The sequence below is a fragment of the Muscardinus avellanarius genome, assembly GCF_963383645.1.
Source record: "Muscardinus avellanarius genome assembly, chromosome: 12".
In the NCBI taxonomy this organism is placed as follows: Eukaryota; Metazoa; Chordata; class Mammalia; order Rodentia; family Gliridae; genus Muscardinus; species Muscardinus avellanarius.
Window position 1 is genome coordinate 19,686,351 of NC_137798.1, and position 16,652 is coordinate 19,703,002.

The window sequence follows — 16,652 nt, forward strand, 5'->3', positions numbered from 1 at the left end:
TATTTTTTTCCGGTACTGGAGATGGAACCCACGGTCATTCTACCTCTGAGGTATACCCTCAGCTCTATTTTTTTTATACTTTATTTTGAAACAGGGTCTCACCAAGTTGCAAAGAGCCTCACTAAGTAGCTGAGGCTGTCCGCAAACCCAGATCCTCCTGTCTCAGCCTCCCAAGTACTGGGATTACAAGTGTGCCTTACCATGCCCAGTTTATTATTTTTATTTTAAAAAAGGCTCTCACTAAAGTGCTGAGAGCCTTGCTAAATTGCTGAGGCTGGCTTTGAACCTGAGATCCTCCTGCTTCAATCTCTCAAGTACTGGGATTACAGGTGTGTGCCACTATAGTCCAGCAGATAAGCTTTATCTGAGTGACTCCAAACATTGGTTTATTTAAAAAAAAAAAAAACTCTGTAATTATTGGCTTTGCTGAACTGAAGATAATCTCACAAAAATTTCAGTTTATTTTTCACAGATGATTACGTTGGTTTGCACAAGGATGAGCAGACCCTGGCAGAGGAGAGTTGACTGGGCAGTGGATGGTCTCTGAGACATTTCTCTGTTTTCACATTCTGTGGCAGTGGTGGTGCTTTGTGATAAACAAAGTTGTGGGGTTTAGAACTCTGCAAAGGTGCACTGGAACTTAGTTGCTTATCCCTACTAAAACCTATTTTCTTTTTATTTTAGTGAGTTAAATAGAGAGCTTCACTCGTATTTTTTTTCTTTTTCTTTTTCTTGTGGTCTGGGCTGGAACCCAGGGACATTCTGCCTCTGAGTTACACCCCCAGCCTGATTTTTTATTCTTTATTTTGAAACAGGGTCTCATGAGTTGCAAAGGGCCTCACTAAGTAGCTGAGGCTGCCTGCGAACCTGATCCTCCTGCCTCACCCTCCCAAATGCTGAGATTACAAATGTGTGCCACCATGCCTGGCTCATATTATTATTATTAATTATTATTATTATTTTACAGAGTGAAAAGCCATATATTTAGAATTATCCTGCTGAACTTTGTTTAGACAATACCAATTTTGTTGGCAACATCCACAGCATCATAGTCAGGAGCCAATGGAACACATGCCTTCTTCTCTCCATAAGGCCTGATCAGGGTGTTGACCTTGGCGACCTCCATGTCATAAAGTTTTCTTCACGGCCTGTTGGATCTGGTATGCTGGCTTTGACATCCACAATAAACACAAATGTACTATTGTCTTCTATCTTCTTCATGATCGACTCAGTGATTGGGGGAACTTGGTGATGGCACAATGGTCAAGCTTGTTTCTCTTGGGGCGCTCTTCCTGGGGTATTGGGCCGCCTCTGGAGCTGCAGTGTCTTGGGCTGTCAGAAGGTTGGTGCCCTGCAAATCTTCTTCTTTTTGTGGCTGTGGACACCTCTCAACACTGCCTTCTTGGCCTTCAAAGCCTTTGCCTTGGCTTCGGCTCTGGCAGGGGCAGGAGCTTCCTTCTTCGCCTTTGGCGCCATCTTGGTAAAAGGCCTACATTTATCTTCATTGCAAGAGTGAAATTAATATATTCGCACTACAAAAATTTAAGATAGGAAGAGCACAAAGTGAGAACTAAATGTTCTCTTCATTACTTTCCAACCATTCCTTAGAAACAATAGTTGTCAGCATGTTTTTTGTGTTAACCTAGACATTTTCCATTTATTATTTTGTCTAACTTTATTTTTATTTTTTTGGTGGTACTGGAGATGGAACCCAGAGGCATTCTACTTCTGGACTATAACTCCCAGACCTATTATATATTTTATTTGGAAACAGGGTCTCACTAAGTTACTGAGAGCCTCACTAAGTAGCTGGGTCTGGCTTTGAACCTGTGTGATTCTCCTGTCTCAGCCTCCCAAGTGCTGGGATTACAAGCATGTGCCACCATGCTCGGCTCTAATTTTATTTTTAAACCCAGGTGGGTAAAAGTAGTATTGGAAATTGCCAACCTCTCTCATGTCTATCCTGTTTAAATATACTTAGGTTTATCTTAGTATCATAAATGGCTACAAAAATAGTTTTCCAAGGAAGGGTTCTATTAAAGCTAATTATCTAATCTCCTAATATTTAGCTTGTATTGTCAGGCTTCTATCCTTAGAAACAGTGCTTTGGCTAAAATAACAACAAAATGCTATTCTTTGTCTGCTTTGTTCACCTGCACACATATGTATTTTCAGAAAATGTCCTAGAAGTAGAACAACTGAGTCAAAGTCTATGAACATATAAAAATGTAGAAGATATTTCCAAATTGGAAAATTTCTCATCAGCTTGCTTTCCCACCATCAGGTGTTATGAGCATGCTTCTCTTTCCTTTTCCTCTAAAATTTTGAATTTTGTCAAATGTTTAAATATTTGTCAAACTTATGAGAAAAAAACCCCTCATGTCTTGCTATTTTATTAGGCATTTATTTGTCAGTGAGCTCCTCTCTATGTAAGTAGATAGGAACATTTATAATCTTCTCTCATCCCATACATTCACTCTTACGTGTTCTCCTCTACTTGGGATTTGTGGCTTCTTGCTTTCTCTTTGGCTGCCTCTTTTACTCCATGCCTTACATTTTTCCCTCCTCAAACTCTTAGCCAAAACCTCTTCCACTGTACCCATAATTGTGCTAGTTTCTCCAGCACTCATGGCAGTGCCATGATCTAGCATCCTCTACTTCTGTATTTATTGCTTTCTTCTAAAATAACTTACCTTGTCTGTCCAACTTACAGAGAAGAGAAATTTACATCTCTAGTATTTAAAAATTAAAGGAAGGCAATTCCAGCATTTGGGAGGCTGACTTAGGAGGATCTTGGTTCACGGACAGCCTCAGCTACTTAGTGAGGCCCTTTGCAACTCAGTGAGAACCTGTTTCAAAATAAAGAATAAATAATAGGGCTGGGGGTGTAGCTTGGAGATAGAATGCCCCTGGGTTCCATCCCCAGTACTGCAAAAAAAGGAAGTATTTGGAAAGACCAGACAATTTGATTATATATGGTATTAATATATTGAGGACTCTCCTAGTTATGAAACCCATTGTCACTTTAATATTTCATATAGTTAAATAGTGAAGCCCGGTGTGGTGGTGCACACTTGTAATACCAGCTGAGTTAGGAGGATCACGGTTCATGGACAGCCTCAGCTACTTAGTGAGGCCCTCTGCAACTTAGTGAGACCCTATTTTAAAATAAAAATACAAAATAGTACAGGAGGTATAGCTTGGAGGTCCAATGCCCCTGGGTTCCATCACCAAACCCACAAAAATAGTTAAATATTTCTTTTTGTGTGTGTGTGGTACTGGGAGTGGAACCCAGGGGCATTCTACCTCTGGGTTATACTCCCAGACCTATTTTATAGATTTTTTTTGGAAACAGGGTCTCACTAAGTTGCTGAGAGCCTCACTAAGTAGCTGAGGCTGACTTCGAACCTGTGTGATCCTCCGGTCTCAGCCTCCCAAGTGCTGGGATTACAAGCGTGCGCCACCACGCCCGGCTAGTTAAATATTTCAAATACTTAAAAGGCCTTTTATCTTACAGTTACATATGAGATATGACTATAAAATAATATTAAAAATGCAGTAGGGCCACGCTTGTAATCCCCGTACTTGGGAGGTGGAGACAGGATGATCATGTAGGTTTGAAGCCAGCCCCGCTGGCTTAAGAGACCTGTTTCCAAATAAAAATATAAAATAGGTCTGGGAGTGTAGCCAGAGGTAGAAGGGCTTCCAGGAACCCCAGTACAACAACAACAACAACAACAACAACAACAACAACAACAACAAAAATTGCAATAGAGATATCTATCCAAGTAAGTGAAAGAACTATTTTTTCTGTGCAAACTATTTTTGGCAATAAAATATACAACAGAATAATATGAATTGCTTTGTGATGAAAATTGTCTCCAGATGCATACATTGGCCTTTGTCTAGTTTTCTGACAACTATTGAATTGCCCATGATTTTGCCCAGTTCAGTGCCATTTGTCCTAAGTCAATTTCTCCTTACTCTCCTCTTTCAGGTAGCATGAGCATCATCACTACTGACAGAGGTGATGGATGGAGCCAACCACTCTGTGGTGTCTGAGTTTGTGTTCCTGGGACTCTCGGATTCGTGGGCAATCCAGCTCTTCCTTTTCCTCTTTTCCTGTGTGTTCTATGTGGCAAGTCTGATGGGAAACCTTCTCATTTTGCTGACTGTGACCTCGGACCCTCGTTTACAGTCCCCCATGTACTTCCTGCTAGCCAACCTTTCCATCATCGATTTGATATTCTGCTCCTCCACAGCTCCCAAGATGATCTATGATCTCTTCAGAAAGCACAAAACCATCTCTTTTGGGGGCTGTGTAGTTCAGATCTTCTTTATCCATGCAGTTGGGGGCACGGAGATGGTGCTGCTCATAGCCATGGCTTTTGATCGATATGTGGCCATCTGTAAGCCTCTCCACTACCTCACCATCATGAGCCCCCGAAGATGCGTTTTATTTTTAGTGGCTTCCTGGATTATTGGCCTTATTCACTCAGTGACTCAGTTGGCTTTTGTCGTGGATTTGCCCTTCTGTGGCCCTAATGAATTAGACAGTTTTTTTTGTGACCTTCCTGGATTTATAAAACTTGCTTGCATAGAGCCCTACACTTTGGGACTCATGGTTACTGCCAATAGTGGATTTATTTCCGTGGCCTCTTTTTTAATTCTGATCATCTCTTACATCTTTATTTTGGTGACTGTTCAAAAGAAGTCTTTAGGTGGTATATCCAAGGCCCTCTCCACTCTGTCAGCTCATGTCACCGTGGTAGTTTTGTTCTTTGGGCCTTTAATCTTTTTCTATATGTGCCCATTTCCCATATCACATATGGATAAATTCCTTGCCATCTTTGATGCCGTCATTACTCCTTTTCTAAACCCAGTTATCTATACTTTTAGGAATAAAGAGATGAAGGCGGCAATGAGAAGACTATGCACTCAGTTTGTGAGCTATAGTAAAATTTCTTAAATACACTGAGGATATACGACAAAGCAAAGTGTAACTTGAATTTCAGATGGATATAGTCTATATAAACCATGTTAAACAACCACAACGTCACTATCTGTTAATGTGTTTTGACCCTGTCTTTTGTTTTCTCCCTATATTGAGTGGTAATATCAATCTTATATAACAGACTTGAAGACTACAGGTCACGGCTACCTTATCTCACCAACGGGATTATATAATGGTAAATAGAGTAAATAAATGTTCGACAATTCTTTTTTTTTGTGGCACTGGGGATTGAACCCAGGGGCATTCAACCTCTCAGATCATCCCCAGCCCTGTTTATTTTTATTTGGAAACAGCATATGGCTCAGTTGGTGAGAATCTCACTACTTGCTGAAGCTGTCCTTGAACCTGCCTCAGCCTCCCAAGCACTGGGATTACAAGTGTGCATCATCAAATCTGGCTAAGAATCCATTTCTTAAAGTCATTAATGTGGCTTGTTATCATCTTATATTTTTCCTATTTTACGTAGGCTATCTTACTGTAAAGATAATTATTTTTACTTCATTTGGTTTGTATTCCTACTTAGCTGATTTGTTTTTGATCTCTTTAGTTCATTATTTGCCAGCTATTTACTACTAATCTTTTTCTTTTTTTTTATTTTGCGGTATTGGGGATGGAACCCAGAGGCATTTTACATCTGAGCTACGTCCCCAGCCCTATTTTTTTTTCGGGTACTGGGGTTCCTGGAAACCCTTCTACCTCTGGGCTACACTCCCAGACCTATTTTATACTCTTTATTTGGAAACGGGGTCTCAAGCCAGCGCGGCTGGCTTTGAACCTGCGCGATCCTCCTGTCTCTGCCTCCCAAGCGCGGGGATTACAAGCGTGCGCCACCACTCCCTGCTCCCAGCCCTATTTTTTATTCTTTATTTTGAAAAAAGTTCTCACTAAGTAGCAGAGGCTAACCTCAAAACTTGGGATATTCCTGTTTCAGCTTCCCAAGTACTGGGATTACAAGTGTGTACCACCATGCCCAGCCATAATCTGGCTTTTTTTTTTTTTCCAAAGTCCAGTAAGGAGACAGAAATCACACCAGTTTTTTTGAAAAGATAAATTTTGACATAAATAATTGCTAACTAAGCATAAAATTGTATTAAACAATTTTGGTGGGAAGCCTTTTTTGTGGTACTGGAAATTGAACCCAGAGGCATTCTACATTTGAACTACACCTCTACTCTGAATTTATTTCTTATTTTGGAAAAGGCTCAACAGCTAGGCTGCTGAGACCCTTGATAAGTTGCTCAGGCTGGCTTTGAACCTATGATCCTTTTGTCTCAGCCTCCAGTATTGGGATTACAGGCCTGTACCACCGCACCTGGCTGAAGCCATTGTTTTGATCTAGCCTCCTACACTGGGCTCCAGCAGACCAGACCAAAGTATAATGGACTCACTGTTCTAAGTGCTATATAATCAGACTGAACTTTAAAATGGGCCAGTTTTCAAACCAAACCAAACCAAACCAAACCAAACCAAACCAAACCAAAGCAAAGCAAAGCAAAGCAAAGCAAAGCAAACCAAACCAAACCAGAGACTTCAAAACTTCTGAGTCAGTGTAATAACAAAGTCTTCCATGCCAGGCGTGGTGGCGCATGCTTGTAATCGCATTTCTTGGGAGGCTGAGACAGGAGGATTGAAGGCTCATGGTCAGCTTCAGCTATTTAGTGAGGCCCTCCACAACTTAGTGAGACCCTGTTTCAAAATAAAGAATTAAAAAATAGGGCTGGAGATGGAGTTTAGAGGTAGAATGCCCCTGGGTTCAATCCCTAGTTCTGCACAAACAAACAAAATAAACAAAAACAAACCCACCCACCTAAAGAAACAACAACAAAAGAGGGAAGTCTTCTGTTTTAACCCTCCAAGGGTCATGTTCTTCTTAGTGCTGTTCCCAGCATAAGTCTTAGGGCTTTTTTCAGTCATATTCATATCAATTTCTGAATTATTACAGAACAGCTATCCCTATTAAAGCAATTTTCATTTCCCCCAAAGAATCATTAATATTATCATTATTATAACTAAAATCAAGAGTGATGATGGCTTCAGTTTTGCCAGAGCCTTCCAGCCCTGAGGAATTCACTTCCCAGCTGCTACCCTGTCATACAGGAGGAATGGCACTGCCTCTGCCAAAGATGTAAAATTATCTGTCAATAAAAAATAAAGGTACAGAGAAACAAATCCTATTGCTTCTTAATATTTCTTTTTCTTATTATCTTAAAGTCAACATTTATTAATATTATTTCTGCTTCCAAGTGACAGACACGGTAAGAGACAATGGAATTATTTCAACAATTGGATTCTTTTGTTAGTCAACAAGTATGTTAGGTTTCCTTGACTGCAGGGAACTTTAAAGGTTGCTTTGGAAGAAAACATATGATAAGGCAGACAAAGCCTTTATCTTCAAAATGCTTATGACAATTTGTTAAAGTTAGAATGTAATCAAAGTCATAGTATAAGATATTTAATTTTTTTTTTGTGGTACTAGGGATTGAACTCAGGAGCGTACTCTTTTGGACTTACACACCAGCCATTTTTTTGGAAACAGGAGCTTGCTAGGTTGCTGAGTCTTGCAGCCTTACTGAGGCTGTCTCGAACCTTTGATCCTCTTATCTCAGCCTCCCAAGTACGAGGATTACAGGCGTGTGCCACCAAGCCCAGTTGATGAGATAGCTAATTTTTTGTAATTTATTTTTCACTTGTCTATATATAGAAAAAATTGATATTTATAAGGGTATTTTAAATGATTTTAAGTTTTCATGAAATGAATTTTATTTTGGCTCATGTTTTTGGAGACCCAAGTTTGAGGTGCTACATCTTGTCGTAGCCTGTCTGGCATATCTCATGGCAATAGACAGAGGGTATGAATATGTATCTGTGTCTCTTCTTTTTTTTTTTTTTTTGTGGGTCTGGGGATGGAACCCAGAGGCATTTGACCTCCTAGCTACACCCCTGCCTTATTTTTTATTCTCTATTTTGAAACAGGGTCTCACTAAGTTGCAGAGGGCCTCACTAAGTAGCTGAGGCTGTCCGCGAACCGCAATCCTCCTGGCTCAGCCTTCCCAGTGCTGGGATTACAAGCGTGCGCCACTACGCCTGGCTATCTGTGTCTCTTCTAATCTCTCCATGTGTCTCTCCTTAGAAGGCTACTAATAATCATGGAGGTTCTATCCTGATGACTTTAGTTATTCTTATCACCTCCCAGAAGGCCCTACCCCAAATACCATGTCAGATTAACTCTCTTCTTTTTCAGTACTGTCGATTGAACCCAGAGCAGTTTACCCTTAAGACACAACCCCCAGACCTATTTTATTTTTAATTTTGAAACAGATTCTTGCCAAGTTTCCCATAGGGAGAATAATTATTTCAGAAATTATTTTGTCCAAATTAATTTAAATAACTAATAGTCTTTCAACTAAAATTGGTTGGCTTTTTGGCAGACAACCATAGTGAATAAGTGATTTGGTATGTCAAATGTACTCAGTGCTGTGTAGAAAAATAAAGGATATTAACCTAAACAAGGAATGTAGTGAAATTGATATTTGTTTGTGTGTGGCACTGGGGATTGAATCCAGGGTGCCTTCTACCTCCTAGCTGCACCCCCAGCCATATGAGTTTTATGAATCTCTTGGAAACTGAATATTATTAGATTACTTGGAGTTATTTTCACTCATTATGATAGCTTTTAAAGGGGCAAAGAAATTGATAGAGCCGGGCATGGTGGCGCACGCTTGTAATCCCCGCGCTTGAGAGGCTGAGACAGGAGGATCGCGTAGGTTCGAAGCCAGCCTCAGCTACTTAGTGAGGCTCTCAGCAACTTAGACCTGTTTCCAAATAAAATATAAAATGGGTCTGGGAGTATAGCCCGGAGGTAGAAAGCCTCCGGGTTCCACCCCCAGTACCACACACACACACACACACACACACACACACACACACAAATTGATAGAGATTGATTTCCTTAAATATTTCATTGTCACCTTGCCCTCCTGTGACCCATTATCAACCTTTCCCCTCGTTGCTTTGACCACAATGAATACATTTTTAGGAGACAATTTCCTAGGCTAATTGATTAGTTTTGCAGTACCAGGTCATTATAGCTTTGTTTGGTCACTGTCCTCCACTGCAGCTAATTAGCTAACTTTTCCATTTATAGAAACATTTTATATACCTCCATGTGACTGAGATAATAGCCTGTGAATAGCTGTGAATAGCTGCAAAGGAAGAATGACAAGGAGATGTTAAACTAGATAATCTCCAGCGACAACGAAGAGGCAGGTAACCAGCTGCTTTTCTCAATGAAGCTTTGGCTTGGATCAGGCAGAAACAGGTGTTGGTGGTGGAAGCGATGAGGATCACAGCAGAATATAAATTTCTGTGGCTACAGAGAACAAGAGGCAAGCTTAATTACATATATAAGTATTTGGTACTAGGGATTTAACCCAGGGGCATTCTACCTCTGAGATATATCCCAGCCCTATTTTTTAAAATTCTTTATTTTGAAGCAGGGTCTCATTAAGTTTTTGAAGCAGGGCCCCACTAAGTAGCTGAGGCTGGCTGTAAACCTGCGATCCTCCTGTCTCAGCCTCCCAAGTATTGGGATTACAAGTGTGCGCCACCATGCTTGTTGCAACCCTGCTTTAAAACTAGGATTGGGGCCGGGCGTGGTGGTGCACGCTTGTAATCCCCGCGCTTGGGAGACTGAGACAGGAGGATTGCACAGGTTCAAAGCCAGCTTTAGCAACTTAGTGAGACCCTGTTTCCAAATAAAATATAAAATAGGGCTTGGAGTATAGGTAGGAAGCCTCTGGGTTCCACTCCCAGTACCCCCCACCCCCCAAAAAATAAAAATAAAAAGAAAAAATAAAACTAGGATTGGGAAATGACTTGGTGAGGGACACTGCAGTCTGTAATCCGCACCGTGATTTGCTTCAGCCAGGAATCTTAAGGGACATTTAGTAGCACTGGGAGACGTGCTGATCGTCCTAACAAGCTTGTCGTCTGCTTTTCTTTAGAGAAGAGCTAAATAGAAAGTTGGTGAAGTGGTGGTACAAGTACAGTTTTAAAAAGAAAACCCCAGTTTTATGGAATGAAGATGGAGAAAGAGTGATTGAAATTTTGTTTGGAAGAAAAACACTTATTGAATTTAGGTACCGAATTAACCCCAAATGAAAATGCTATAGTATTGGTTAAAATTAGATGATGAAAGAATGGAGAAAAAAAGCAGGGCATTAAAGGCAATGTTTGACAGCCAGCAGCTAGTTGTCAGGTTCTTGTTTACATTTTAAAAATATCTATTGTGTTTTTTCTAGGTCAATACAATGAGCAGCTTGGTGGTGAAATGGGTGATTAGTCAAAATAAAGGGACAGAAGGTGGATCCTACGAGCAAAGGCTGAAGAACTGAGAGATTAAAACTAGGGGGTGCAGAGGAGCACATTTACCAAGTTGAAGAATATTAAACATTAATCTGAGAGTTGTGACAACTTTAAACCCACAAAGGAGGAATTAGTGAACATTGGCTTTATTTATTTATTTATTTATTTACTTTAATTTTTTGCTGTACTGGGGGTGAACCCCAGGGTTACTCTACCCCTGAGCTACACCCCCAATCCTATTTATTCTTTATTTTGAAACAGCTCACTAAGTTGCAGAGGGCCTCACTAAATAGCTGAAGCTGGCCAAGAACCTGAGATCTTCCTGTCTCAGCCTCCCAAGTACCGGGATTACAAGTGTGCGCCACCATGCCTAGTTGACATCGGCTTTATTAAAAGGTGAAAGATTTTCTTTTTGCAGAGGAGAACCTTTGGATTATTACATTAATAAGAAGCAAGGAACCCAGGAAATAAATTTTCAAACCTCATAAACCAAGGAAGAACTAATATGTAGGTACTGGATGAAAAAACAACAACAAAAAAAGAAATTAAGTCAGAACAACATATTTTTAGTTTTCTTCTAGCTTAATCACTTTTATTAATTGAGGAAAATAGACATTTCTCTTTTGTTTCAAAAATTTAAAATGTAAAGTTGTCATAAATCTATTCTAAAACATTGCCCAGCTCCATAAAGTGAAGACAGAAGTAGAATACTCAAAACAGAATATCTCCTACTGATCTTAGGGGAGGACACGTCTTTCCAGGATTGAGGGGAATGCTTGAAAGTGATCAGGTGCTCAGAGCCCAGGGTCTCCTGGAGGCCACAGAGACGGTCACCCAGAGATGCAGTCCTCAAGAAATGTGAAGATAGCAGAGTAAGTTTCCAGATATGCTGACATTTGCTATTTGCATTGTTTTCTCTTTGCTTTTTAAAGGATTATAAGCAACTTATCATTGAGGCCCTTATCAACCTAGCGAGACCTGTTTCCAAAGAAAAAGTAAAAAATAGGGCTGCAGTGTAGCTCGGAGGTAGAACATCCCTGGGTTTAATTCCCAGCACCACAAAAAAAGAAAAAAAAATCTCAGCTGAAGAAAGCCATGTGGTAACATATCTATTTGTTTATAATAGCTTAATGGAATAGCCTTGCATTAGCAGTGAAAGCAAGACTACAGACCATGGTATGTTATCCTAAAATAATACAACTGGATGTTAATAGGAAATGTTTGGGGCACGAAACTTTTAAGTTGGTACATTTAAACAAATTTCCACTGTACCATCTCTTCCTTATCACAACTTCTCATCTAAATGACTATCTTTTCCTCTTGCTGCATTCAGTAATCTACTTTCTCTTTGTCTTTTTTTCTCATGTTTTAATCCATTTCACTTCTGATTTAAAAAGTGAATTTAGCTTTTAAAAATGTTCACTTTGAATTCTGCCTAGGCTCTGTCTTTGTGCAAATTTTACACAGAATCTCAACTTTTTTTCCCCCCTGAATGATCCAATAAATCCTCTTCTAGTTTTGCTCTTTTTCTTATAAATTCATTAGTAGCTAAGTTTACCATTCTTCCTCTCTCTCTCTTTCTTTCTTTCTTGTACTGGAGATTGAACCCAGGGGAATTCTACCTCTGAACTATACCCCCAGACTTTATTATTTATTTATTTATTTATTTATTTATTTATTTATTTATTTATGTAGTGGCACTGGTGGTCAAACCCAGGAGCATCCAACCCCCAAATGATGCCCCCAGCCCTATTTTTAATTTTATTTTTGAAACAGGCTCTCAACAGGTTGATGAAAGTCTTACTACCTGCTGAGGCTGTCAGCAGAATTTCATTTTCTATGGTAAATACTGACTATACAAAAGCAAGAATTCTTCTCAGTGTGATAGCCTCAAATTCTTGAACAGTGTCAGGTATTCTAATCTTTCAAAGTGCTTATTAATTAATGAACAAAATAATTCTTTTCTTTATCTCTAAAGAACTCTAATATTATATTACCTTCCCATGCTGGGATCTGGCCACTAACCCTTTAGTTCTTTTTATGGACTTTATATCTCAACTATCATCCTCTTCCCAAGTATAGATACAGACATTATTAACTCCTCACTCCACAATATTATATTTCTGGTACTTTTTTATCCACTCCAAATGTATTTTGAAAAAAGACTACTGCCAGGATCCAGCCCTAGCAGGAGTTGGGGTCCGCGAGCGGTGGGGCGAGGAGTCGGTGAAGTTCGGTGGAGAAACAGCACGCAGACTCAGTGGAGGGTAAAGCTGCTCTCTTTATTTTACATTTTTGCTCTCTCTACTTTCGGTTTTGGCAAGCATTTTATACTTTCATTTTTGGCTACATTCTACTCTTACAATTTTTTTTTCAGAATTAATACATCAGTAAATACATAAAGAAATAATACATCAAGGTAAGGTGACAGATGGCCAGTTTTTTTTTTTTTTCTTAAGGGAACATTTCCTCTTAAAGCAACTAAGGAAAAGATCAGAATTTATTAACTACTAATGCAATATTATAACAATATTTTATAGTAAGCATTAAATTGAGTGATATGCATCATTGTTTTTTAATTAATAGGCACTACTGAGGAGAGGAACGTTTTATACTTTCTCATGTCCCAAGGCCGTGATTGGGTACCCATGTATTCTGCTGCTGTCCACATACCCAGTGTATGACCAAGGGGCTAGGGTTACTGGGGGTCAGTAGGCACTCTACCATAGCCTACCTCTGATTACATATGCTGGCCTCCCAGAACTCATGACGGTGGGAACAACTTGTCTTGGCTCTGTCTTAGGTTTATTGTTAATATTTGCCTGGGAAAAGCCCAGGGAGGATCAGTTGCCTTTAAGGCTTGTTTTGATTGTGATTGTCTGAATCTTTATAGAATTTTTGTTAGGTTGGTCATTTGGAAATTCAAGTGCAACCGTACATAAATGTTCAAGCTTCAGGGGGTAAATCTTGAATTATTTTAAACAATTTGGGGCCATAAATAACATAAGTCTCAAGTACCTTTTTGATAACAAGGCCAATTTCCAAAAATCCCAAAATACTCATGCCTAATACTATTCCTCAGAAGGAGATGCCGCACGCCCATTCCTGGGAATGTCTGCTGTGCAGCATTCCTGCTAAAATGAGCCTTGCTCAATTTTAGACTGGGAAGAAGGTGCATCAGACTGCCTTATGTAACATCATTCTTATTTTTGGAAGTCAAATAGATGTGTACATCTCCATCAGAGAACATTATTTTATGTAAGAAACAATGAGTTTTGATAGTATCAGCTATAAAATAAAATGATTTCTTCTATCTGAGACAGAAGCCCTTTATTGATTTTTAAAAATTAATAACTGAACGGCCATATTCATTTTATGACAGAATATTCTTGTGCACCTATTTCTTTGTGTGATTAAACAATTTTAGGAATGATCTTGCAGTCTTGTGTTATCTTCTGATTGGCATACTATTAATATGAACTTACTAAATTTTTCTCCTCCTCCTCTTCCTCCTCCTCCTCCTCCTCCTCCTCCTCTTCCTCCTCTTCTTCCTCCTCCTCCTCCTCCTCCTCCTCCTTATTTGCAGTACTGGAATTTAAACCCAGAGGCATTCTAACCCCAAACTCTATTTTATTCTTTATTTTGAAGCAGGGTCTCACTAAGTTGCAGGGGGCCTCACTAAGTAGCTGAGGTTGGCTGCAGAACTGTGATCCTCCTGCCTTAGCCTCCCAAATACCGGGATTACAAGCATGCGTCACCATATCCAGCTGAATTTACTAAATTATGATATGCTCTCTTAACTCATGTCATCCTTCAGTCCTATTAATTTATTTCTTGGTTTAACAAATGTGAAGCACTTGTGACTGACTGTATTAGTCCCTGTTGGTGATTGTGATGGTGGTGGGGGCAACCCATGTGGACCAGGCATGATTCTTACAATTGGAGAGATCAACTTTTATATAATCATCAGAAGTAAAGTGAAATAAATGCTAACTACACACAGAGATGCAGGCAGATTGGACAGATTTAGCATATGAAGGATCTTTTACCTGGGACTTTGAGATTTGAATTTTGTGATCTGGAGAATGAGAAAAATTGAAAGTTGAAGACAGAGCTGAATGTGGTGGCACACACTTGTAATCCCAGTGCTTAGGAGGCTGAGACAAGAGAATCACAGATTCATGGACAGCATCAGCTACTTAGTGAGGCCCCCTGCAACTTAGTGAGACCTTGTTTCAAAATAAAGAATAAAAACTAAGGCTGGGTGTGTAGCTCAGAGGTAGAATGCCCCTGGGTTCAATCCCTAGTACCACACACACACAAAAGAAAGTTGAAGAAAGAAGGGAAACTTTTAAAGTACAATTAAACAATATAAATAACATAAAAAAGGGACGGTTGAAATCACATCCATTCATATGAAAAATCAAAGTCAAAAGGTAAAGCCAGGTGTGGGAACACATATTTCTAATCACAGTACTTGGGAGGCTGAGACATTCAAAGACAGTCTCAGCAACATAGCAAAACCCTCAGCAACTTAGGGAGACCCTGTTTCAAAACAAAACAAAACAAATAGTAAATAAAATAGAGATGGAACTAACTTAGTAATAGTAGTAACAAAATAATACCATTTGGGAACCAGCTACTTTTCTACATAGAAACCCAGGATGCATGTAATGAAGGTTATTTTGCTGTGTGAAGTGTTAATATAATTATTCCATGGTCAGAGCCTTTCTTTCTTGAGTACTAGTACTTTTTCATTTTTCTTCCTTCCTTTAGGGAAGATGAAAATTGATCCTAGTATCTGAGGAAATGGATGGAAACAACCAGTCTGTGGTAACAGAGTTTGTGTTCCTGGGATTCACTAATTCATGGGAGCTCCAGCTTCTCCTCTTCGTCTTCTCCTTGTTGTTCTACTCTGCAAGCATGATGGGGAACCTCGTCATCGTGTTCACTGTAACCCTGGATTCTCATCTGCACTCCCCTATGTACTTCCTCCTGGCAAACCTCTCCATCATTGACATGGTATTTTGCTCAATCACAGCTCCTAAGATGATTTCTGATATTTTCAAGAAGCACAAATCCATCTCATTTGGGGGATGTATCACCCAGATCTTCTTCAGTCATGCTCTTGGGGGCACTGAAATGGTGCTGCTCATAGCCATGGCCTTTGACAGATATGTGGCCATATGTAGGCCTCTCCACTACCTGACCATCATGAGCCCCAAAATGTGTATATCCTTTTTAGTCACTTCTTGGATCATTGGCCTTATCCACTCATTGGTCCAGTTAGTTTTTGTAGTAGGTTTACCTTTCTGTGGCCCTAATATATTTGATAGTTTTTACTGTGACCTTCCTCGGCTTCTCAGACTTGCCTGCACAAATACTCAAGAACTTGAGTTCATGGTCACTGTCAATAGTGGACTCATTTCTGTGGGCTCCTTTGTCTTGCTAGTCATTTCCTATATCTTCATCCTCTTCACTGTTTGGAAACACTCTTCTGGGGGTACTTCCAAGGCCCTCTCTACACTGTCAGCTCATGTCACCGTGGTCATCTTGTTCTTCGGGCCACTGATGTTTTTCTACACATGGCCCTCTCCCACATCCCACCTGGATAAATATCTTGCAATTTTTGATGCATTCATCACTCCATTTTTGAACCCAGTTATCTATACATTCAGGAACAAGGACATGAAAGTGGCAATGAGGCGACTGTGCAATCATCTTGTGCATTATAGGAAAATTTCATAAATGGATTGGCTATGAAGGTATGGAATTACAGATTCTCCCTCCTGGTAGCTGCAGAAAGGACATTATGCAGTTTCAAAGAAATACACAAGATATATGCTATATGCCCAGAAATCTACTGGTGGTGTCTATTTCCTCATTCAATTAGAAGGGATGTATTTTTTTTGACACTCTCTATATCAAAGTATTGAAAACCCAAATTATATGTCCTTTATAACCTACCATGTTGAAAGTTCATGTTCTAGGAAAGTGTCATGCAAATGAGCAAATAATATTTTTACCTTTTCTATATTGGATAGATTATTCTATTGATAGACAAAGCATTTATTCAGGTGATCTTTGATCTGTTTATTATCTATCTTGACTTTAACACCTTTGTTCCTAATTTGTTTGCTTTCTGTTGCCCCTCTTTCTAATTTGCCTATGTTTTGACTCTATCAGACTCCTCTATCTCACAGTCTTGTTAGTCTGATATATAGACAATTTGAATTTAGGGCTAGAAAGAATTGCCGACAACATTGTTTTAATC

The 16,652-nt window shown here is 39.6% G+C and overlaps 1 protein-coding gene and 1 pseudogene across 3 annotated transcripts in view; one reads left to right on the forward strand and one right to left on the reverse strand.

Moving 5' to 3' along the window:
• The window catches only part of LOC308271363 (olfactory receptor 4F15), a gene marked incomplete at both ends in the record, with an annotated part of 42,940 nt that extends 26,814 nt beyond the window's left edge, over positions 1–16,126 (forward strand). The window contains 2 exons of one of the 2 annotated variants that reach the window (XM_080707661.1): positions 4,031–4,366; positions 15,524–16,126. In XM_080707661.1, the coding sequence (XP_080563787.1) occupies positions 4,031–4,366; positions 15,524–16,126 (939 nt within the window). Of the gene's footprint in view, positions 1–4,030; positions 4,970–15,523 lie in introns of those variants that run through there. The other variant, XM_080707660.1, reaches the window with a different exon arrangement.
• On the reverse strand, positions 1,053–1,476 carry LOC308271369 (large ribosomal subunit protein uL23-like; annotated as a pseudogene). Its single transcript has one exon. The product of its transcript is annotated as a large ribosomal subunit protein uL23-like (transcript).
• Positions 16,127–16,652: the final 526 nt, after the last annotated feature.